The following is a 23,631-nucleotide window of genomic DNA, read 5'->3' on the forward strand; positions in this document are numbered from 1 at the left end:
AGCTATCCCCGCACCCACACTTCAGTGAAAAGCCATTGACAGACCTATCCTCCGTGAACTTTACCACTTTTGAACCAGTTTTTTTATTTTGTTACAGTTCGAGTCATCCCTGGTTTGATTAGGGCATTCTAAAACCTGCATAAAGACTCCACAAGCTCATGTGGGGGGAGGGCGGTAGGCAGGGAGGGAGAATCTAGCTATTCCATTAGAGCAGCATAATAGTGGACCTCTGTGGCCCAGAGTTAAGGCCTGACAAATAGCTCAGATGCAAGAAAGGCTAAGTCATGGCAGGGACTTTCCTTCCTGTCTAACAGATGGTGGCTGAAGGAAGAAAAATATCTAGTAGATGCCAGAAACCTAGGTCAGCTAGGAGCTGTACCTCATTTGAGCATGGAGATTAGAGCCTCAATGGAGACATTTTCACTGCCTTGTGGTACTTGAGTGTGACCAGTTAAAGATTTTTATTTAAATTCACCATCAGCACTGATGGTATCCTTCCTTTCTGGACAGTGTCCCTGAAGAGGCAGAGAGAACTACCTGTTGCTGAACCATTCAATATATCAGTGACTTTTAGCTGGTCAGTGAATAATAATCCAGTCTATGCGCATAACTGTTGAAGGTTCTGTACTTAACTCCATTACAAGTTCATACATGAAAACAGATTTATTATTTTAGCACATAGAAGCAGAGGTCTTTCTCTTCTGGGGAGGGAGGAAGGGAAATTAATCTGCTCACCTGCATTGCATCTTTAGGTAAAAGATCTGTTTTCTCCCTCCATTCTTCTTTCTGGAGGTTTAATGTGATGTTTGAGCCCCATGCAGGGCCTGGGGTACTGCTAACTCCCCTCTTATGCTGGTTTTGATGAGTGCTAGAGAAGCATGTTTAACAGGTGCATTCTAGACATTTCCTGGAGAAAGGATTAATACTCCCAACTCCTTGAAGGGAAACAGACTGAGTCAATTGCTGAATTCTAGAAAGTTTATTAAATATTTTTAAAAAAGACAAACATTAAAATGGTTACCAGAGTCTTATTTAGCAGTGTTAACATATATAGGAGAATGGACAAACAAGAGTCACTAGTCAGCAAGTACAGAAACCCACACAAACAAAGGCGGTCAATAATTACTGGATTCTTCCTGGGAAGCAGCAGGATCCCCACTTTCTAGAGGATCTCTAAGTGTTTTCTTGGGAAGAAGCTGGGAAATAATGTTGGGCATAACTCCTCCTTCAGCAATGGTCACATCCGCAAACAGCTTGTTTAGCTCTTCATCATTCCGCACAGCCAGCTGGATGTGCCGTGGCCCAATCCTGCTTTTCTTGTTTTCACGGGCAGCATTTCCTGACAGTTCCAGTATCTCAGCTGTCAGATACTCCAGTACGGCCGCCAGGTAAACAGGAGCTCCAGCCCCTATTCTCTCAGCATAGTTCCCTCTTTTGAGAAGCCGGTGGATACGTCCCACAGGGAATTGCAGGCCAGCCCTTGCTGTCTTACTTTTTCTTGACGGAAGTGCAGGTTTTGCAGCCACCACATTTTTCTTTCCCCGCCCAGACATTCTAATATCAAACCACAGAAGCAGAACTATGTTAGTCAGGGCATTGTGACACCATTCCAGCGCTTGAGTTCCAGCTATGTAACAGGTGTCAAAATGGTAGCAGGGTTACATATAGCCTCCTGCTCCAATACAGAGATTGGGTCGCTACTTTGAGTTGGGGGAGGAACCACCACACAATCAAAAAACCCTACAAATTCCTAAGGCTATATTTACACTCGTGGCTTCTTGTGCAAGTACAGCCATTCTTGTGCAAGAATCTGCAGAGCATCCACACTGCCCGCCAGCTCTTGTGCAAGGAAATTTACAGTACGGCGTGATAAGAGAGGGCTTCTTGCACAAGCGCTATGTTCTTTTTTATGAGGTGTAAGCCCTCTTGAGCAGGACCTCTTGCGCAAGAGGGCAGCGTGGACACTCAGCAGGGATTTCTTGTGCAAGAAAGCCCTATAGCTAAAATTGCCATCAGAGCTTTCTTGATGAAGACAGCGTCCACACTGCCATGGGTACTTGTGCAACAGCACAGCTTGCATATGGCATCATGGACGTGTTCTTGTGCAAGAAGCCACCAGTGTAGACATAGCCTAATAGATTTAGGTTTGAATTACAGCTCACAACTAGTCATGAGCTCTAAGTCATCTGCTTCATAATAGATGGTTTACTATTTGGTAAAGTAGATTTCTGCCATGCATGCCTACCTTAAATTTGCAAGACAATTAGTCAAAAATAGTATGCTCAGAAACTGTAGTTTTGGTTCTTTTTGCCAAAAGAAGATCCAGGTCACCATCTACTCTATTCATAGTTAAGAGAGCAGGTTTTATATAATTAGTTCAAATTATTTTTACTGTATATAAATAAAGCTATCAGAAAATAGCTAAGAGATAGTTGGTTCTCCTGTAACCACAGGATTTTTTAAGCTTATTTTCTGGTTTGGAGCAACCAAGTTTATTCTCAAGAGACAAGTAGTGTGACTAGCCACTTTCAAGTGCAAAGAATTCTTACAACTACTAAAGAACATGTTCTTAAATACTACTCTGGAAAAGCTACAGAGAGGGAGAGTTTTGTGGGAAACACCCACTAAAGGAAGATGCCTCTAGGCTTAATAAGGGAGGTTTTTTTTAAAAAAAAAAACCCACCTAAATAAAGATCAGGAATCCTAGAATAGAAGATCAAGTTTATAGATAATGTTATGACTCCTAGCTCTTACTATTTTATGGTGTTGGAGCCACTATAAGACTTATTTTTATCAAACCACAAATGTAAGCAGGTGTTACTAATCACAGTTTTTGCCTTCTCAGTAGATATTGATGTAACTAGCTTTCACTATAGTTATTCGAGGTTATAGCATTCTGAGGTCAACTTAATAGAGCTACTAAAGCTCTTCTGTCTAGTACTTAGGGAAGGTAGGATACAGGGTTAAAAAGACAACTGATCTTAAATCTAGGTTTCATAGTTGTGTGTGATCTCACACACACACACACAGAGATACATATTTATTAGGCTAAAAAGAAAAACTAAATAGTTCTACTTTGTCATATATAGAATCCAGAAGAACCTTAGTACCTACATAGATATGCATAAAAAACATTCTACCTTACATGCATCCCAATATTATTATTCCCCCCCCCCCAAAAAAAAAAACAATGCTTTCCCTGTAATGTAATATTTTTACTTTTCAGGTATACATTAACTAAAAAACAAGACAATTCCCATTACCTTCAATAAATCTTTCTATATTGTAGCCCAAGCTTGTTACCACCTCTAACCTGCAAATTCTTCTAATAGAAGCTAACTGCCTTCTTTTTAACCTCTCAAGGGTAGCCATTTTATTAGCAGCTGTTATTCTAGATCAGGTGACCACATGGCTTATTAATGAGTCATTCATGCCCCCAAAAGAGTAAGCTTTATTACCGGGAAAAAGAAAGAAATCTATTACAAACACCTGAGAAGTGGAGGAAGTTTCTCTTGTCTTAACCAGATTAATACTGGAAATATGGGTGGACTATCTCCAGTTGGTTTTCAGTTAAAGTCAATAATTGGCAATGACACTACTTGTTTGTGAAATGGTATAAAAAGTAAACTCTTAAAGGATTCCTTGCTAATACCTGCCTGACTATGCTGAAGCTGGCCAATATGGGTTTAAACACCCTTGGATTTAGCTTGATTGTAATCAAATTGATCAAATGCTTAGTTATTGTTTGGATACAATAAATTGATTATTTAGGCATGTTTAGAGCAACTATAATAATGTACTATTTGGACTTTGGATTGAATAAAGAAATTGGTGGTTACATTTGTGCTTGGTGATTTCTCACACTAATAATTTCAAATATTAATAATTCCAATAATCCATTTGTCATTAGAGTTATTAAACTTGCAGGTCAATCAGCATACCTAAGGTCTCTTGCTGAGTTGCACAAAGTGGTTTTACACTCCCTCACTTATAGGCACCTTGAAAATCCTAGGGCCTACAGAGTCTGAAGTAGGTGCCTAAGCTCTATAGGGAGAGATGGGTGACACTGAATGGGATAGACAAAAGCCAGCACACTAAGTAGAGAGCAGCCTATGAAAGAGTATGGGAGATGTTGATTTCAGGATTATGTGTTAATCTAAGGCTATGTCTATACTGCGCTGTTTTGCAAAAGAAATATGCAAATGAGGTGAAGTGTTGAATATCACAGTGCCTCATTTGCATAATTAATGAGTGGCCACTTTTTGCGCAGTCTACATGGCTCGATTTTGTGCAAAAACCTCCTCTTGCACAAGAGCTGTTTTTCCTGAAAACATGCGGAAGAACGGATCTTGCGCAAGAGGGTTTTTTTGTGCAAAATCCTCCTGCAAAAAAGTGGCTACTCATTAATTATGTAAATGAAGCATGGCAATATTTCACGTTTTGCCTCATTTGCATATTTCTTGCACAAAACAGCGCAGTATAGACAAAGCCCGAGGCTATGTCTGCACTTCAGGCTTCTTGCACAAGAACTTTTTGCACAAGAGTTTTTGCGCAATAAGTTCTTGCGCAAGAGCGTATCTACACTGCCATGTGCTTTTGCACAAGAGATGTGCTTTTGGGCAAGAGTGTCCATGGCAGTGTGGACACTCTTACACAAAAAAGCTCTGATGGCCATTTTAGCCATAGGGCTTTTTTGTGCAAGAAACCGCTGTTGCCTGTTTACACATGCCTTTTTGCACGAGAGCTCTTGCTCAAAAAGGCTTATTCCTCATGGGGAGAGGAATAACTCTTGTGCAAAAAGCCCTGTGTTCTTAAGCTTTACTGTAGTTTTTCTTGTGCAAGAACGGGCTTGTTGAAGGTATGATCCCTTGCACTTAAAACAAACACCAATTCTTAGTACTGTGATCCGTTCCCCTTCATCTGTGAAGGGAAGAGCTAGCTATCTCCCCCACACCCTCCCACCGCTTTGGTTCCAAGACTCTCTGAATGAGGAAATGATGATGGATGATTTTGGGAAAATTCAAGGGGGGGAGGGGTTAATAGTGACGGACAGCCTGAGCTCGCCAGACGCTGTCGCGCTCCGACAGGACTCAGTGACGGGCCTGGGGTGGGGGCACCGCCTGAGCGCCGGGAGAGCTGTGCAATGCTCAGTCGAGCAAAACCCAGGCCTGAGAGAGGAGACGCGGCCGCTCTCGCACGTGTCACTAGTGCACGCGAGAGGATTAGTCCCCGCTCCCCGGGCGCCCCCCACCGCCAGCTCCCAGGAGCGCAGAGGGGAAGGGCGCTGGGCGGCCCCGCTGCCGAATAAGGCTGCTCCGGAAGGCGGCGGCGCTGCCCCAGACGCAGAGGGAGGGACTCGCCCCGCAGCCGGCGGCACGTGGGCTCCGGGCGCTGCAGGGGGGACCTTGCCCGGCGGCGCCGCTGCTGCAGTGTCAGGGCCAACATGCAGGTGAGGAGGCCCCGGGAGGCAGGCGGCGGCGGCCGGGGAAGGGCGGGTAAAGCCCCCCGGCTGCAGACGGGGGAGCGTGTGTCCCCCCGGCCCCGATGCAGCGCGGCCCCTCCCGGGCCTGTTGCGCGGGGCTCGCCCGGGAGCTGCCAGGAGGAGCCGGGCTCGGGAGCGGGGAGCTGGCCGGCCGCCCATAGCCACATAAGGAGCGCGCGGCTGGCTCGCCGGGCGCTTCTCGGGTTACAGTGTTGCACTGCGGAGCTTCCCATATAAAGGGAAAAAGCCGCCGCCGCCTTTCCCCTTCCGCTTGGTCTGGGCGCGCCTCTTGCATCGCGAGTAGCTGTCGTCAGGGCGGGGCTGCAGCGTGGGGGTGGGGAACCACCCTCCCCCCCGAGCCAGGACCTTGGAGAGACACGTGACATCTGTCCCTGGGCCAAGCGCTGTTGGGGAGTAGCAGGTTGTGGGGCAGCAATCCGGGAGAAGGGCACTTGGTGGCTCCCAGGCTTGGCTCTTCCACCACTAAACAATTGGTCCAATAAATGCTATTACTGCGCACCCTTATCACGCCTGTCCCCGGACACTCCTGTGGCTCTGCTTGTCGCCCGAATCTTCAGTTCTGGATATCAACACACGTAGAGTACCTAGAGAGAAAGTGTGGGGTTTTTTTTAAGTGGGACACGAACGTCAGGAGATGGGCCCTATAAAAATGGGACATCTGGTTGCCTTAAAATAACTCCTCCCACAATCAGAGCTGAAGGGGGGGCAGTTCTACCAGGCCCTAAACTCTGCAGACCCTAAAATACTTGTAACATCTAAAGCATGGGTTCCCAAACTCCAGGGGGGGGGGGGGCATGAGGTGACCCAGCCCCCCCCCCCATGCCCCTTTCAATAGCAAGTTTTGCTGCTATTTTTGTTTTTCAGCCTCAGTAAGTTCTTTTCTTTTTTTCTCAACAAGTTTTGCTCTTATTGAGAGGGAGGAGGGCGTGAATGTTTCTCAAAAATCAAAAAGGGAACGTGATGGCGTAAAGTTTTGGAACCACTGATCTAAAGTGAGTGGGAGGGGGTGGGATTCCTTAAACAGGATGTACCAGGGCCTCAAATATCTGTAAGCAGTCATGACTGCATTTATATTTATATTACAAGTGAAAAATCCCAACACTGCCTCAAAATAAAGCCTAATTTAATTGACTTAAGTGGTCTTACTCCAAACAATCCTATGATACTTAGTGTTTTAAAATAAGGGGGCAGGCACAATTCTGCCTGTGCTCATTCAGAAGATATGAACATGTAAATGGTTGCTTGACATAAACTGGCAACATGCTTTGTCTTTATTTTGATGTCTTGTAAGCCATTGTCTGCCAGAAAGGACTTGTTGTCAGGAAAGGGATATTGTGTTCTTAGTCTGAAATATGAGTGGTCACCAATACTACACATTTTTTTGACCAATTTCTGCCTTTAGTGACACTTGTCACTAAAATTTGTTCTTGCAATTGGAAATTACAGTGCTGTTGATCTGAGTGAGAATGATAGCTTTGGAAGATTGATGGGCCCTATATTGCCTGTAAAGTTTATACAGATTGAACCTCTAATCTGGCATTCTTGGGACCAGAGAATTTGCCGAACCATGGGAGGTCAATATTGTCTAGCAGCACTACCAACACTTCCACTGCTTATTGGGGTCTTAGAAGATATTTAGGGATAAATTAGAGCTAAATAACAGCACAGAGCACTGAGGGCCAGGACTGGTTGCTATAAACAAACTTTAGGGGACCGCATGAAACTTGGCTGCATCCATGATAAGTAGACATCTGGCTAAATAAAATCATCCCAAACCACAGATATTCCTGGACCCAAAAGTGCCGGTCTAGAGAGGTTTAACCCATAGAAGTAAATCTTGCATTAGTCACCCAAGTAATCCATGTAGATACTGTAATGATGGGAAACACATAAGTATCTGAGCAATTTTTGTATTAACAAAGTAAGGAATAGTAGCCCTATTTATAAGCTTGAGCTAGGGAACAAGGAGTCCGTGGCAGAGCCACTAAGTGAACCTGTACGTCCTCGGTCCCAGTTTGTTGCCTTAATTACCCACCACTCTTTCAGGTCCATGTGAGGAGCAGATGTCTCTAAATCTCAAAGTAAAGAAAACCCAAGTCAACTCCTCTGACTCCCACAATGTTGTTATGCTTCCATGATGGCAGTATGTTTTATGTGTCTGACCTCTGTTCAGCTTTCCTGTGCCTTGTCCTGAGAGGCATACAAAATCACTTTGTTTGTGGTTAGGGGTGGCTGTATATGTGCATTTATTCAAAACAGTATTTTTTTTTTTACAATTTATTTTAAAATATTTTTGTTAACTTTTTCAACAGTTTGTTTTACTATCTTATGCATTACATCTAAATGTTGCCCATAAACAATGAAACCTGGAAGAACACTTTTTAAAAAGTTTCTTCCTGGAAGGAAGTGACGTAAGAGCCTACTACTTCTGTGTTGTTTGAATCCCAAACCTAGTACATTCTGGATCTTACATTAGTCCATGTCTACATACACATTTTATCTAACTGTGTTTATTAAATCAGTACAATATCCTGTTTTAGTCCAAGATGATTATGTAGATTTAGGTAAACTTGATTCTGTAGTGATTTGGGTTGAGCTCAAATCATAAGTACGTTTTCACAAACTGGTGCAATTTTAACAAAATTGGTTTTTAAATGTATTCTAAGCAACTTCTTTGGGTCGAAAAAGCCAGTATGGCAGGAATGAATTTGGGGGCTGCCATTTGCAGCTTTCCATTGGTGAAAACTTTCCTAGTAGAAAAAATGGTTTTTCTTTTTGTTTTCCTAGCTAGTTGTGCCCATAAGGAGGTCACCAATCCTGTAACCTCTGTCATCTTTGCTTTTGCTTTAAAAAAAAAAAAAAAAAAAAAACCTTGGATAGACACCCTGCTCTGCTTCGTCTTTACCTGCCCTCATGATGACTCAGATCTTCTCATTTTCCTGCCCCAATTAAGGAAGTTACAGACTCCGCTGCAGCATTCTCCTTTTTTTGAGAACTCTCAGAAGCTCTTCTGTAGGGTTTTGAGAGAGAACAGAAGAGAGTGGAGCAAGGAATCAGTTTCTTTGCAGGGCACTATCCTCTGCTTAAGGTGTATAAAAATCCCATCAGCAGGAGATTCTGTGTGTGCTCTCCATTGCCCATACAATAAAATTACTCCAGTTGTGGAAGTGGTAGAAGTGTTCATTCAGTTTAAGGTGCACATCCTCTGTTTTGTTCTGTTTTAGGACCCCAATGCAGATACCGAATGGAATGACATTTTGCGTAAGAAGGGCATCCTCCCTCCAAAGGAAAAACTAAAAGAGGACGAGAATGCAGCAGAGGAGCAGGAACAGCAGGTCCTCCGGCAAAAATCTGTTGGTGAGTGATCAGGCAAGAACAGGTCACTGAAAACTAAAATCCTGAGCCATTTCTATATTAGCATGTCCAGTTACTTTTTTAAAGTCTCTAAATGAGAAACAAACTTTTTCTCCTTTAATTCAGGATACCAAAAGTAGAGCCATATTATATTAAAACATAAATAACATAGCAGAATTGGTAGAATTACATTTTGTTTACAACTTTGGCAGCTATTACTGATCGTTTTTAAACTTTTTTTTTAGGTTCTTAAAATAGATTTTAAATGTTCACAATTCTAGGAAATTATTTGTGGGGGGGTAGGGTGTCAGACGATTATTTTGTAATATAATCTCAATGTCACCGCCAGTAAAGCTAAAGCTTTGTGAACTGTTAAAAAATAAATTATTAACATCACATCAAAATATGCAAAGTAAATAAGTAAATCAACAAGTCATTCATGGTTTTTGCTGTCTATTTGCAACAAATATAACTCTGGATTTTTGACTCTAGTAAGTTTTCAAGCAGCAATTTTCTTTCTTTGATTATGTTTAAAATTTGATCTCTCTCTCTCTCTCTCTCTGTGTGCGCACACATTTTTCCTGCGGGACGACAGAGTTACATCATCTTTGTCCCTCCACCTGCGTCCTCAGCTGCGCAGTCTCCCCCTTCTCCCTTCCCCCCCGGTATTCTGGCCAGACACCCTACTCCCAGCCTGGTCCTGCACCCCACCTTGCATCCTCACCCCCTCCTGCATCGCACCTCCTGCCCAGATCCTGCACCCCCATCTGTATCCCACTCACTAGCAGCTCTGTCCTACACACTGAACCCCTCATTTTTGGCTCCACCCTGGAGCTTAGTAGGCCCCACAAATCCACTAACCCTGGAACTCCAGAAGAGTTAATCTGGCCTGAGACCTTGAACCTCAGTCTTCTCTCCCCTACCCGTGGGGCTGGAGCACCAGAGGAGTGAGATGTTTCAGTTGGGGGCCACATCAGTGAGGGGGTCTTTGGAGAGGCGCTTTTTCCTTCTCAGTTGTGTGGTCCCCGACCCCAAAAGGTTCCCCTCCCCTACCATAAATAAAGATGATGTTGAAAGCCTTTTTGTTGGACATAATATTTTACTTGATTTAAAATGAAGCTTGACCAGCAGGGCCCCAATCAGAGCCCAGCCCCCATCTGGCCACAGCAACCTGTCCCCAGCCCCAATCCTGGGGCAGGCCCCATGGTCCAGCCCCCATCTGGCCACAGGAGTCCCCCTCCTGCTGCAGCACAGGTAGGAGGGGAGGCTACAATCCAGCTGTGGCAGACAGAGGGGGTTTAGCAAGCATTGTGAGCAGGCTAGCTTTCTATGGAAAAAATTTCCATTGATTTATGTGTTCACACATGGTTTTGACGCTAAGCACTGTGAATTCACTCCCTGCACACTTTTGTAATAGTCATTGTACAAAATATGCCTTGTGAGGTATTCTTTGAACACTCCTAGACTTTAAGGCTAGGAGGTGCTATCGTGATCTAGTCTGACCTGACGCATACTGCAAGCCAGAGAACCTTCCCTACCCTCTTCTATAACAGATTCATCTCTGTTTTGTTTCTTGCATTTGTTCAGGAAATAAATATTGTTGTTATGCTTCTTTTTTCATCATGTTGTGGAGTTGTCATTTCAGATGGCAAAATTTGATATCTTCCATTGTTGTATGTAGCATAGTTGTAGCCATGTCAGTCCCAGGACATTACCTAATTCTCCTTGTTTCTTTAATTTTTTTTTATTGGACCAACTTCTGTTAGTGTGAGAGACAGAAGCTTTCCAGACACACTCAGAGCTCTTCTGGGAAAGGGACTCAGAGCAGGTGGAACAGATTGGTTAACACTTATTCTAAGGGACTATTCAAGGCAGAGTGGCCTGTTAACACCTCTCTAGTCATGACAGGCTAGGGGGCTACATGTTATAAGAAGCTATAAATCCAATGTGTCTGTTCATTCTGTGATTTTCATAACATTGCTAAATTTAAGATCCCAAGCTCATCTTTTGAAACTTGGGCTAGTTTCCTTTGAGGTTATGAATGAATAGGTCAGATAGTGATTGCTTTGGGGAAAATGCCCACCCACAGATGATAGGGTGATCTTTTTTATCGCTTCCCTGAGTGAGTTCATTTGAAAGCATAGTGATTATCTAGTTTTATCCGTGTAGTTGCTATTGGGATATTTAATGCACTGGATGAGGTACACCTCATAGTGTGATGGGCATGTGGAGGATTCCTGGCTCTTGAAAGATATGCTTTGGAGAGTGGTGATTGTTTAGCAGTGGAGTTGCAAAAGCTGCAGATGTATCTGTTCCAGCAGAATCTAGTGCTGCTTTGAGTTGGCATGCCCTTGTATGCAAGGAGTTCCTTCTGATGAGCTTGGAGGTGGTGGTGGTGGGGGGGGGGGGTTGTTTGGAGGCCAGAAGAGGAGGGGCAGAAAAGATTTGTCAGCATGGGGTCCCCATAGACTCTAGAGCATGGGTTGTAGTTTGATGATACGTTGTCTGAGTTTGAGTGTGGGGTGGAAGCTGACTGGTAAGGGAGCATAGTTGGAGTGATGGTTTTGTTTCTGGATGACAGCAGATTCTCTCCGGTATTTGGGTGGCCCATTTCGTGATGCCATCTTCTTCTCTGGACTTACAACTTTGCTTATTCCTTTGCAAAAGACATGGATATCATTGTCTAAAGTAAGTTTTAGCTTGGCTATAGTTATGAATTTGTAAAGTAGTCAGTTAACGGTGGGGGAGAGGCAAGGGAATAGGGTTGATGATGGTGTGAGGCTGGTGAATGTAATCCTGAATTTCATTACTTGAATATAGTAAATCTCCATTAGTCTGGCATCCAATGCTCCGGCACTCCTGATGGTCCGGCACCATCAGGAACCCGGAAGTGCTGGGGCAGCCAGACAATTGGAGCTGCTCTTCACCCGGCTTCTCCAGTTCAGCCACTGCTGAAACTGACCAGCAGCTGAATCGGGGAAGCTGGAGGCAGAGCAGCTGGAGTGCTGCCAGGTTGGTCCCATAGCACTGCCCCTTGGGGCTGCGGGACCAACCCGCAACACCCCAGCTGCTCTTGGGGGACACCTGGAGCAGAGCAACCGGAGTGCTGCCGGGTTGGTCCCGCAGTGCGGAGGAGCGGTGCTACTGGACCAACCTGGCAGCACCCCAGCTGCTCTGACCCGGGCTTCCCGGAATCAGCTGCTGGTCAGTTTCAGCAGAGGCTGAATAGGGGCACCTGGGGCATAGCAGCTGGGGTGCTGCTGGGTTGGTCCCGTAGCACCGCCCAGTGGCGCTGCGGGACCAACCCGGCAGCACTCCAGCTGCTCTGTCCCAAGTGTCCCCAAGAGCAGCTGGGGTGCTGCCAGGTTGGTCTCGCAGCGCCAAGGAGCGGCGCTACCGGACCAACCCGGCAGCACTCCAGCTGCTCTGCTGCAGGTGTCCCCGATTCAGCCACTGCTGAAACGGACCAGCAGCAGCTGAATCGGGGACGCCTGGGGCAGAGCGGATTATCGGAAGGGGGAGCTATGAGGGGTCTGGGGTGGCATCTCCCCCACCCTACCCCAGACCCCTTGTAGCCCCCCCTTCCGAGAATCAGGCATATCTGATAATCTGGCACCCCCTGGGTCCTAAAGGTGCTGTATTATCAAAAGTTTACTGTATGTTGTTGGGACTAGTGATGTAAAGGACTAGCCGACTATCCAATAAGCAAATGCATATCGGATAGTCGACTAGTCGCTCCGCCTCCCTCCCCTCCCTTGTTGCCTCGATCAAAAGTGGCAAGGGGAGGGAAGGGGAGCACTTTAAAAGCAGCAGCTACTCAAGGAGCCTGGGGTCAGCCGCTTCATCCGTTGCTGCTGTTTTGAATGCTGTGGGGAGCCCAGTGTGCCAGCTTTGAAATGTACAAGAATCCCCAGTGAGGGCTCGTGCGCATTTCAAAGCGGAAGCACCCACATGGAGCCCAGAGTCAGCGGGAATTACCACTGGCCTTGGGCTTCACGCAGTGTTCCAACTTTGAAATGCACAAGAGTTCCTGCTGGGGCTCTTGTACATTTCAAAAGCAGAATGCAGAAGTTCTTATCAACTAGACCAGTAGTGGATGGAAATTCCATTGACTACTCGACTAGCAAATTAATTGTTACTTAACATCCCTAGTTGAGACCTTAATCTTAATGCAATGTGTATTTGTTCACTGGGATCACAGGATAAGCAACATGAACTGATGTTTAGAAGGGATCAAGCTCAAGTATTTGCAGTTACGTCCCAGATATTTACAATACGTGTGAACCTCTTTAATCTGGCATTCCTGGGAAACCGGATTTGCCAGATTAAAATTTCACTGAGTCAGAGAGGGAATGAGGGGGATGAGAATGGAGTGCTTACCTGTCGCTTGACATCCCCTGCCACTTACAGCCAATACCCCCCACCACTATGGGAGCAGCATGGTAAAGCCTTCAGCTGAGTGTGCCTCTGCACTGCTTTTCTCCCAGCTGGAGGAGCAGCAGTGCGCAAAGCTGCTTCCTTCTTCCCCTGACAGGGTCTGTATCCTGGGTCTTCGTGAATCAGAGACCCTGCAGAGTACTGAGGTTACAGTGTAGTAAATCTGGGGAGAGGAGTGCTTATAAAGCACCAAGCATCCCTCTGCCTGTTCAAAATGCTGAATTTAAGGATTTCTGAACTCCCTTCTCAAATCATTGTAAGTAGTCTTATTGTGTTGTTCAATAACTTAGAAAAACAGCAGGGGGGAAAAAAAAGAACTTGCACAGGCTAATCTTCCTTGGAATATTGCTAACCCTATGTTACTCCCCTTCTAGTGAAAACATACGAAGACATGACTTTGGAAGAGCTAGAAGAAAATGAAGATGAGTTTAATGAGGAAGACGAGCAAGCTGTCAAAATGTACAGGTGAGAGCCAGCTTGCAGAACTGCCTAAATGAAACTATCGTGGTTACGTCCTTACACACTAATACAGTGCAATTGGATTTTCATTTTTCTGAAGAAAAGGGGAGAAAGGTGTGCTTAATAGGACCCAAAACCGGGAGTTAGAAGACCTGTGGTTTGTACCCTGGTTGAAAAGACTGCATACTATTGTTACTAATCCACTTGGGTCTACATCTTAGATACCCTATTTAGGATTCATCTTTTCATAGGTACTCTTGACCCATAACCCATGTTAAAGTCAATGGGTGCAAAACACCTCTGCAAATCAGATCTTGAGTTTAGCACCTAAAATATTGGAGACTTCTAAAAAATTTTGCCTTAGTGAAACTGAGGCAGAGAGATTATGGTCTGAATCTCTATCATGTTTTTCTTGAACAATCAGTTATAAGTCTATAGTGTGGGAGTAAAAAAAAAAAACACCTGTCATTCAGACTTGGTATTATTTTGTATAGATACAAATGACTGTTCAACGTGCAGGATAGTGGAGAACTTGTCCCTACGTATTTTTAGCTATTTACCTATTTACCTCTATCTCAGGAACAAGATATATTTTATGCACTGAGTCTGAAGTTGAATATTATGACTTTACTCTACTATGATACAATAATTTAATTGGGTTTAGACTGCTCTTCTATTTAAACGTGAACCTGTGTAAACACTCCTTCACTATCCTGGTGTTTAGAGACTTCTATCATTCCTCTCTACTTCAAAACCTGTGACTTTGATTGTCTAATCATTGTTCTGTTATATAAGTGCATCTGTTTTCAAACCTGCTCAATTTATCTTCACCCATCTTTACCCTCCTTGTTGTGTAGACAGCAAAGGATAGCAGAATGGAAAGCACTTCAAATAAAGAACAAATTTGGGGAAATTCTAGAGATTTCAGGACAGGATTATGTTCAAGAAGTCACCAAAGCTGGCAAGGGTATATGGGTAATCCTGCATCTTTACAAACAAGGGTAAGTATGCTGTTTTTAAACACTCAGCATTTTCAGAAACTATTAATGAACAATGATAATACCTTTAGACAAGTGCATAACTGTGTTATGGACACTAAAGGATTAATTCCAGATTTCTGTCAGTTAAAATTAAGAAGAAACACACTTGTTACACTTAACACTTACAACCAAAGTACACTGGATCCTAATCACAGAGAAAATCTGGGGGCAGGCATAATCCTTTTTTATATAAATGCACTTGAAGCTATGCCCTCAAGATCACCAGCCTCCTTCTCTATCTGATGCAATTATGTGGCCCGTCTTCTCTTGCTGCACAAAATGTGGGCAAGTAAAGCACTCAACTCCACTGATGTTACAAAATAGCTTTTCAAGGAAGCAAAAGTAGTTTTCACTACTTTGCAAATAAATGTGTTGTAAAAATGATTAAAAAGCTTGCTTGTGTTCATTATCTTTAATATAATTTACATGCTATCAATTCTTCGTAGTACACAATATTTTACTTCATCTTCTTAATACAAATACAAGTTTGATTCTTCTGTTTTCACCTCATGTTACCATTTCTGTCACTATTCTAAGCTAAAAAAGGAATCTTGTACACTTTTTTTTCCCTATAATAGAGTGGAAAATCTTAGTTGAACTACTGTAACGAATTATTCTAATCTTATACTGGGGTGATGAGCACTGTAGTAATATCCTGAAATTGTTTTATAAATTCTAATACATAAATACTGTTCAATAGGTTGATATTTCTAGCTTTCCTTGTGGAGGACTACTCTTGATATTCTGTTTCTTAGTTCTTCTTTTGACCTGTTTTTCTTTTAACAGAATTCCCCTCTGTACCTTGATAAATCAACATTTAAGTGGACTTGCGAGGAAGTTCCCAGATGTTAAATTTATCAAAGCCATTTCTACAACCTGCATACCCAATTACCCTGATAGGAACCTGCCAACAATTTTCATATATTTTGAAGGAGATATCAAGGCCCAGTTTGTTGGGCCTCTAGTGTTTGGTGGCATGAACCTGACACGAGATGGTAAGTGGCTGTATCTGGTATCTTATATAGGAAAAATAAAATGTCTGTAACCTGTTTAACTAATCTTCCGTATGTTATGTTTGCACTGATCTTGAAATGCAGAGGCTGGGAATTAGTGACAGGGCAAAAAAATATAATAGAAGTGTCACAATTATTTACATTTCTTGTGTATATTTTCTGACTCAACAGTATATTTAAAACAAAAAAAATATATATATAAAAACTGTATCTTGTTTCTTCCCTCCATAGTTGGTTGTACCTGGAATATATGAGTGAGTGAGTGAGTGAGTGTGACCCTGCCCCCCGCTGTTGCTGAAAGCCTGAAGATGTGCTGCCTGACCCTCTATCTCCCCCTTTCCCAGCTCTGCTGCATCTCTGGCAGTAACCAGGATGCGTCTCTCCTTTCTGAAACAGTGTCAGAGTCTGGGCTCCAAGAGGAAGTGTTATAAACTCATGTGATTCTGAGGCCAGGATTCAATGTAGTCCTGCTGCAAATAATCTAAGCACAGGCCACCAACGTTGCTGAACCTTTTAACAGACTTGACGCAGATGTTTGATAAGCATGTCATATGTTCTGTACGTGAGGTCTGACAAGGTGTTTCAGCACCATGTTTTCTAGTCTTATGAATGTTCTTTAAGCTTGTCTGCAAAAGCATTTCTTTGAAAGTAGAGGGAAGGGGAACAAAACTTTTAAATGGTGCATCAAGGATGTCAGCCATAAAACTAAACTTCCCATGTGTTGGAAATGGAATGAAAGCTTTTAGCCTGATTCAATAGGGAATTTTCTTGTAATTAAAATGATATTGTTAAATTTCCCAATGGTTCTGCCCTGTAACCTAAAATGAATTTGAGGGTGCTAGAGAAATACACCACCAATAATTTGTGTTTCAAGTGCTGTACTGAGCTATATCACTTACCTATTTTGTAGAAGGATGCAAATAGATTTCACTAACCATAGTCCTGGTTTAACTAACACTTTTTACATTTTCCGTGTAGTTCTCTACGGTAAGTGGTCCTGGCTTTCCAATGGAAAATTCACTAATGAGAGCATGGCTTTGGGAACAACTAAATCTAAATGTAGAGCCTGGCTAATTTTACAGGCAGTCCCTGAGTTACGCGGATCCGACTTATGTCGGGTCCGCAGTTACGAACGGGGCTTTTCTCGCCCCAGAGGACGGGAGCGGCGGGACGCCCAGATGCGCCGCGGTCCCGCCGCCCCCGTCCTCCGGGGCAAGAAAAGCTGCTCCCCGTCTCCCTGGTCTGCAGGGAGACGGGGAGCAAAGCCTTGGAGCACGCCCGCAGCGGGACAGCCCGGGCGCGCTTGAGCTGTCCCCCTGCGGGCGTGCTCTGCGGCTTTGCTCCGCGTCTCCCAGGTCAGTAGACCAGGGAGGCGGAGCAAAGCCGTGGAGGACTTGGGCGGTCCCGCCACCCCCGTCTCCCTAGTCTGCTGGGGGGGGGGGGTGCAGCTAGTGCCTCCCCCCCCCCCCCTCCCAGCAGACCAGGCTTTTCTTGTCTACCCCTGGGGTAGAGCAGCTGGGGGCTGCCGGGTTGGTCCCACAGCGCCGCTCCGGACGTACCCAGCAGCACCCAGCTGCTCTGCCCCAGGCGTCCCCAAGTCAGCCGCTGCTGAAACTGACCAGCGCTGACTACAGGAAGCCCCAGGCAGAGTTGCTCTGCCCCAGGCTTCCTGGAATCAGCCACTGATCAGTTTCAGCAACAGCTGACTTGGGGACGCCTGGGTTTCTTAAGTTGAATCTGTATGTAAGTCAGAACTGGCGTCCAGATTCAGCCGCAGTTGAAACTGATCAGTTTCAGCAGTGGCTGACGCCAGTTCCGACTTACAAACAGATTCAACTTAAGAACAAACCTACAGTCCCTATCTTGTACGTAACCCAGGGACTGCCTGTACATCAAAGTGAGAAATAATTAAAGGTTCTAGTATGATCAGCTCTCCATGTCTAAAAGCATAAGGACAGCCATATTGGGTCCAGACCAATGGTTCATCTAGCCCAGTATCCAGTCTTCTGTTCATTCCCTCTGAAGCACCTGGCACTGGCCCCTGCAGAACAGGGATATTTATCAAGGGATCCATTCCCTGTCTTCCAGGCCCAGCTTCTGTAAGTCAGGCTTAGGGATACTTAATGCATGCATCCCTTCATTTAAAGTAATTGAATTTAAATTAACTGATTTTCAGGTTCCTGGAGGTACGTGTTATACCACCTCAGGTTAGTTATCACATAAGGATCACTTCTGGCCATTGCACTCTTTGAATTCTTCTTCTTTTGATTTACGATTCGGGGGTGATTTTTGAATGATTGAGGAGAATGTGCGGTATACCCATTTCCTTTTTGTTTAACAGAATTCAGTTTTTCATGATTGGACTGCCAGCAGGGCTAGGAGAGTGGTGTCTGCTGAATGTGTGGTATTGACTTTCTTCCACTTTGAGGAAGTCATCCAATTTGAGCCTCTAATAAGGCCTGCTCTCAGAAGGAAGAGCCTTCTCTTGTGAAAGAACTAATCAGCGCAAGGGATGTGGGAAGTGAATGAATTGTATTTTTAAAGTTTCTCTGTAAAATTATCTAATTCTGATGTGTGAATGGAATTGTATTTTTTCCTTCTATTAAGTAATCTATTTGTCTCTTACCATTCGGTCATTAAGTAATTCAAGAAACTTCTATCCCTCTAGCAACATTTTCAGCAGCTGGAGTGTACCACTGATTGGTCCATATCATACATGCTTTCATCTTGTACATTTTAATCTGCAAAGATATGGTCTGTAAAATGCTGGCTGTTTCATATAGTAAAAGGTTATGTATGCTACAGAAAAGAGAAGGCTGAGACTGAAAGAGCATATTCTGTTCCTCCATCCTTATGAGACACTCTTTTCTTTTAATTCCATGTAGAACTGGAGTGGAAGATTTCAGAGTCAGGTGCCATCAAGACAGATCTAGAGGAAAACCCCAGGAAACAGATCCAGGACCAGTTGATATCCTCAGTTAGGTGCTCTGTTCCAACAAGGAGGGACAGTGATTCTGAAGATGATTAATTCCTCTACCATCATCTAAGGTTGATGCAGTACGTTTTCAACCAAAGTTCATATCCAATATACTGGACAAAACCCACCTGACACACCTTAATCTTTCCACTGATGCCTCAATTAAGGAAGAATAGTTTTTCAAGATGGCAGTCTTTTACTAGCAATTTCCAGCTTTGTATCTATTACAACTTTGTTTAAAATCTGACAGTTTGAAATACTTTTATAAATGGAGACACAATCAATCTTATTCCACATTTTTAAAAATAGACATAGTAGGAAAAGTGATCATTTTTTCTTTTGTTTTGGTAAATCTTTGCAACAGAGAGAGACCTACAAGTTTAAGTACTATATGGCATGGAACATCATACACTGATTTTAAATAACTTAAGATATATTCATGTAAATATCTTATAAGTTGCAATAAATGGTGCATTTCAACAGCTGCAGTAAAGTTAAGGCTTCAGAGTCCTTTTGTTAGGCTGTTTATCAAGACGCACATTTGGGCACAGAGGCAAACTTGCCTAAAGAACAGTCTCTGACCTATTTAATAAACTTGTAGAATACTCACTTGACTAACGCTATAATGCTTTAGTGCTGCTACCAAACTGGTGCCTCATTCACAATGGACTTGATGTTAAGAGGTGCCTTTTTTATTATATTAAAGTAAAAACTTTGTCTTCCAGCATTTGCCACAGCTACTTCTTGTTAAAATAGCAAGCCCTTGGAGGAGGGAAAAAATTAAAATGCCATCCTAATTATTTATATATATTCTGAAGTTTAAGAAAGCTGCATGCCTGTTTCAGACTGGGCTTGCTGTCTACCTACATGTCTTATTTGTCTACATGTGGATGCTAATAAGTGGCACATGACTATGCTGACAAGCTTACCTAAACACCTTTTGTTATGTTGCTGATGGAGTCTGTGGAAGCACAGTATAGAATTTGAGCATTTAATAAGTATAAAACATTTAGCTTTGTTATATTGAGATAAGCTTCTGGAAGATTTCAGCTGGATGGCTTTAACTTGACCCCTTTATTTGAATTAGTGGAACTTAAAGATCTGCTATTTTAATTAAATTACATATTAGTCTGTAAGATTTTTGGTGCAGAGACTGCCTTCTTATGGGGATCAACACTGTCTAACTCAGGGGACTCTGTTCCTTTGGTGTTACTGCAATAGAAATAGTGAACAAAGATTGCTCTTGGCCTCAATACTACCTAGCAATGAATACCTGTGGAGTATGGCCGTGGTGTCCAGCATGCTAGTCTCGTGGCTATTTGGCTATAGTAGTAGCCACCATATTATTTACATTTTCAGAATAATGGGGCTAGTTCACTCTAGTGGCTACTGCTTCAGAACTGGTTGGACACCACAGCAGTATGGTCTCCTTGTATTGTGAAAACTTGATTAGAAGCTTCTGAGTTAATTGCTCTGTTTAAAATGTCAGCATTGTCATCTGATTGAACGTAAAAACTTAATTGTATATTAAGCTTGTCTGTAAACAAACTTCTATTAACACAAGCACTGAAATACTAGTCAGACTGTTTGATACCTGTCTGTGTACTTGATTGTTTTATTCTTGCATATCTGGATTTTTCTTACACCTCAATACTACAGTGTGGAAGTGATCTGTATGTTGGGAAGAAATTCTTCCAGTGCATATTGAAGAGGCCTTGATACATCAATATAAATATTGGTTGTGATCATATTTGAAATTGGGATGAGAGTTTTTGAAGTACACTAAAACCCTTTTTATGTGGCAATGCACCAATGGATGAGCTCAATAAACTGGCACTTCTGATCTGCACAGAAAATCCAGTTTGTAGAGCAGTTGGTGTGGAACCTGCACGGGGATACTCCCCTCTAGTCATTCCCTATCTCTGCTGTTGCTGGCAAAGGTGTGGCTAGGCAGGCTTCCTCCATCCTCTTTCTCTTCTTCTCCTCCTCTCTCCCCTCCCCCGACCCTGTGGCTCTTGGCCCATTGCAGGTGCCACCCCCCGTGGTTCCTGGCCAGCTGGAGGCAGCGTGCCTGCTTGCTGCAGAGCCACCTGGCTGTGCTTCCACCAGGAGCAGCAGGGATGGGGAACCACTTGTGGGGGCTGCGAGAGATGAGTGCCTGCCCTCCCCCATATGAGACCCTAAGCCCTTCCTGAACCTGTGCTGTGCAGCCCTTATGCTCTGCCCCAGGCCCACCTTCCAAATCCCTCCCTCTTAGTTGACTGCCATTTTTAATTTACTGGTACCCCCTGCTTTCCCAGTATGCCAGATAAAGGGGTTTTACCATAATAAAAGAGCAGTGTACATAATGCCACCTGTGGGCCAGGTGTAGGGAACCTTTTTTTGGGGGGGGGGGGAAGCGGTGACCCACAGAAACAGGTTGAGGGCATATACCAATGAGGAGGAAAAAACCTCAACTCCCTGTCTCACCTCCCCCCCCCCCCCCCAAAAAAAAAAGCCCCCTGACCTGGCCCCTACTCATACAACTCAAGTTGCCTGAGCTCCCCTTGGATTCCAGCTACACCAGATGGAGGTGCCAAGGCTCGGAGACTGAGGCTGGAGTGCGAATGCGGCTTGAAGCCCCAAGCCTCGCTATAGGCTGGACCTAAGTAAGCCAGGGCTGGACCTGGCCTATGGGTTCTCTGCTCCTGCTGCAGATTATCCAGTGGTGTCATCTTATGTTCAACTAATCAATTCTTTCTTAACTGTGTGGGATGGACTTAAAAGGAGTAGAGCCAGAAATTAAACATTCTTGGTTACTTCCTCAGACATGCACAAAATGCTGACACCTGCTGTATTGGCTTTTAAACTGAACGTAATTTTAATGGAAACCCCTTTTCCATGGCTGAAGATGAACTTTTGAGAGCTTGAAAGACTGTCTCACCAACTGAAGTTAATCTGTTACAAGCTATTACCTCATCTGGCTGGTTTCTTTAAACAAAACCATAGAATCATAGAACACTAGAACTGGAAGGGACCTCGAGAGGTCGAGTCCAGTCCCTGTCCTCATGGCAGGACCCAGTACCATCTAGACCATCCCTGATGTCTAATATTGTTCTAATATTCATACTTGACAAAGTTCAACCCAGCAGTAGGAGGTTCTACTTCATCTCTAACAGAGGCTGTGTATTTGATGGTTCTTAAATCTATGCACCCATGAAACATGCCTAGTGCGGTTTGATGATAGAAACTAACCTGATTTAAAAAAAAAAAAAAGTCAATGGGACTGAGACTGCTCATTGCTATTATCCTGCTACAGAATAGACCAATAGTGCAACAAAAGTTAAAGGGTGGTGTGGAATTGCTACAGGACTACCAGCAAGACCAAGTCTGGGCCCAACAAGGACTGCAGTTTCTGTTAACTTATGCACCCAAGTATCCAAGAAACTGGAGTGTTTATTCCTGGCTCAAGGTGACCCTTTCCACTTCTTAAGGATACATCTAAACAGTGCTGTCATGCAAGAAGGGTGTGTGTGTAAAGAACCCACTGTTACATAATTCACTCTGGTCTTCCCTTCCTATGAAGGAAAGGCCTGAAGCGGTAGCTGTGGAATAGGTTCTCTGTCTTCCTTCTTTTTATAAATGTCACAAAGTAGCAGTTTCTGCACTACCTGTACGTGTATTCCATGTCATTGGTATTTATGATTTACTCTTAGCCACATAATTTCAATACTATCTGCTGGGGAGGGGGGAGGGAGAAGCTGTTGTTTCGCATTTTAGTAGAAGTCACTGAAATACAGAATAGTGATACATGCAGTAGTTGGATTAAAAGATGGATTTGTATTTTTCCATGAGCTGCTTAATCCATTGCTGCTTTGGGAGTAAAAAGATGTCATTTTAAAGGAGGGCAAATGTGAGAATGAAATCTGATGAGCTACTCTGTCATGGAGTTGAGACCTATGTACAGTGCATCTTTAAATGTTTTCTATGCTTCTTGGCATAGAGATAAGTGTGAGAACTGCTTTTTATAAATCATGTACTTGTGCCCTTTCTAGCCAATCATTTAGCTTGGATCCTTAGCAGAAATTAAATCTGTAGGATGTGGACAATGAGCTCAGTTAATCTCTCAGCAGTGTTGGATCAATAATCACATCACACCTCCTCTGAACAGATAAATGTTTACAGTATTGTAGGCTGATTTTAGATTACGCATTCTGGTCACCACCTTTAGGGTTGACAGGTCCTTTGTCCAAGGATCAGGCCCAGTATTCAATTATTCTATGATTGGGAATCCTGATGTGCACAGTTGCAACACTCACACTATAGGAACTCTTGTATAATTACACATAGTTTATTAAATACATTTAGCACAGTCACAAACACCCCAATTTCATAAGATAGATCGGGAATGTACATATATATTTCCATATCATACTCTCACACCCTTCCTTCTAGAACAATTGAGCTGTTCGCCATCATCTTCCTCATCACCTTCGCCTTCCTCATCACTACCACTAGCTGTCATTCTGGCACCTCCCAGGAACTATATCATCTTTTCCTAGCTCCCCTAAGCTAGGATGTCACTTTTATCGTATGTTACACTGACCTTATGTTTGATCATATTCAGTAGGGGATGTTTCCTTTTCTACTTATTTGTATTTCCTCACCTTACTACTGTTGAAGTGTCTTTTTTCCCGTCAGTCAAAATAATATTGATTTTTAACTTCTCATATATGTCAATTCAGTAACATGGGCCTTTTGTGGTTGTATATCACATTTGTTATTTCTGCCCTACACGGTTCTTCAGTCTGGTCTTAACTAGTTATTTCAGGTTTTCCTATGTATTGATGTATTTGCTAAGTTTGAGGG

At 43.5% G+C, this 23,631-nt stretch overlaps 2 protein-coding genes across 2 annotated transcripts; one reads left to right on the top strand and one right to left on the bottom strand.

Moving 5' to 3' along the window:
- Positions 1-964: 964 nt before the first annotated feature.
- Positions 965-3,400, bottom strand: LOC102459197 (histone H2A-like). Its single transcript, XM_006113550.4, has 2 exons — positions 3,264-3,400; positions 965-1,554 (listed from the first exon to the last, which is right to left on the bottom strand). Exon 2 carries the CDS (start codon positions 1,551-1,553, stop codon positions 1,116-1,118), a length of 438 nt encoding a protein of 145 aa, XP_006113612.1. The 5' UTR covers position 1,554; positions 3,264-3,400; the 3' UTR covers positions 965-1,115.
- Positions 3,401-5,169: 1,769 nt separating this feature from the next.
- On the top strand, positions 5,170-20,376 carry PDCL3 (phosducin like 3). The gene is made up of 6 exons (XM_006113551.4): positions 5,170-5,449; positions 8,728-8,860; positions 13,669-13,759; positions 14,611-14,754; positions 15,580-15,788; positions 18,692-20,376. The coding sequence occupies exons 1-6, from the start codon at positions 5,444-5,446 to the stop codon at positions 18,832-18,834; spliced, it is 726 nt and encodes a 241-aa protein (XP_006113613.1). The 5' UTR covers positions 5,170-5,443; the 3' UTR covers positions 18,835-20,376.
- The last annotated feature ends 3,255 nt before the right edge of the window (positions 20,377-23,631 follow it).

The sequence above is a fragment of the Pelodiscus sinensis genome, chromosome 1, assembly GCF_049634645.1.
Source record: "Pelodiscus sinensis isolate JC-2024 chromosome 1, ASM4963464v1, whole genome shotgun sequence".
NCBI classification, from domain to species: Eukaryota; Metazoa; Chordata; order Testudines; family Trionychidae; genus Pelodiscus; species Pelodiscus sinensis.

Excerpts from the sequence above, each read along its gene's own strand:
- PDCL3 (XM_006113551.4), top strand. Across the intron at positions 13,760-14,610 it reads CAAGCTGTCAAAATGTACAG|ACAGCAAAGGATAGCAGAAT; the intron begins GTGAGAGCCAGC and ends CTTGTTGTGTAG. Across the intron at positions 15,789-18,691 it reads CATGAACCTGACACGAGATG|AACTGGAGTGGAAGATTTCA; the intron begins GTAAGTGGCTGT and ends AATTCCATGTAG.
- LOC102459197 (XM_006113550.4), bottom strand. The coding sequence starts at position 1,553 with ATGTCTGGGCGGGGAAAGAAAAATGTGGTGGCTGCAAAACCTGCACTT.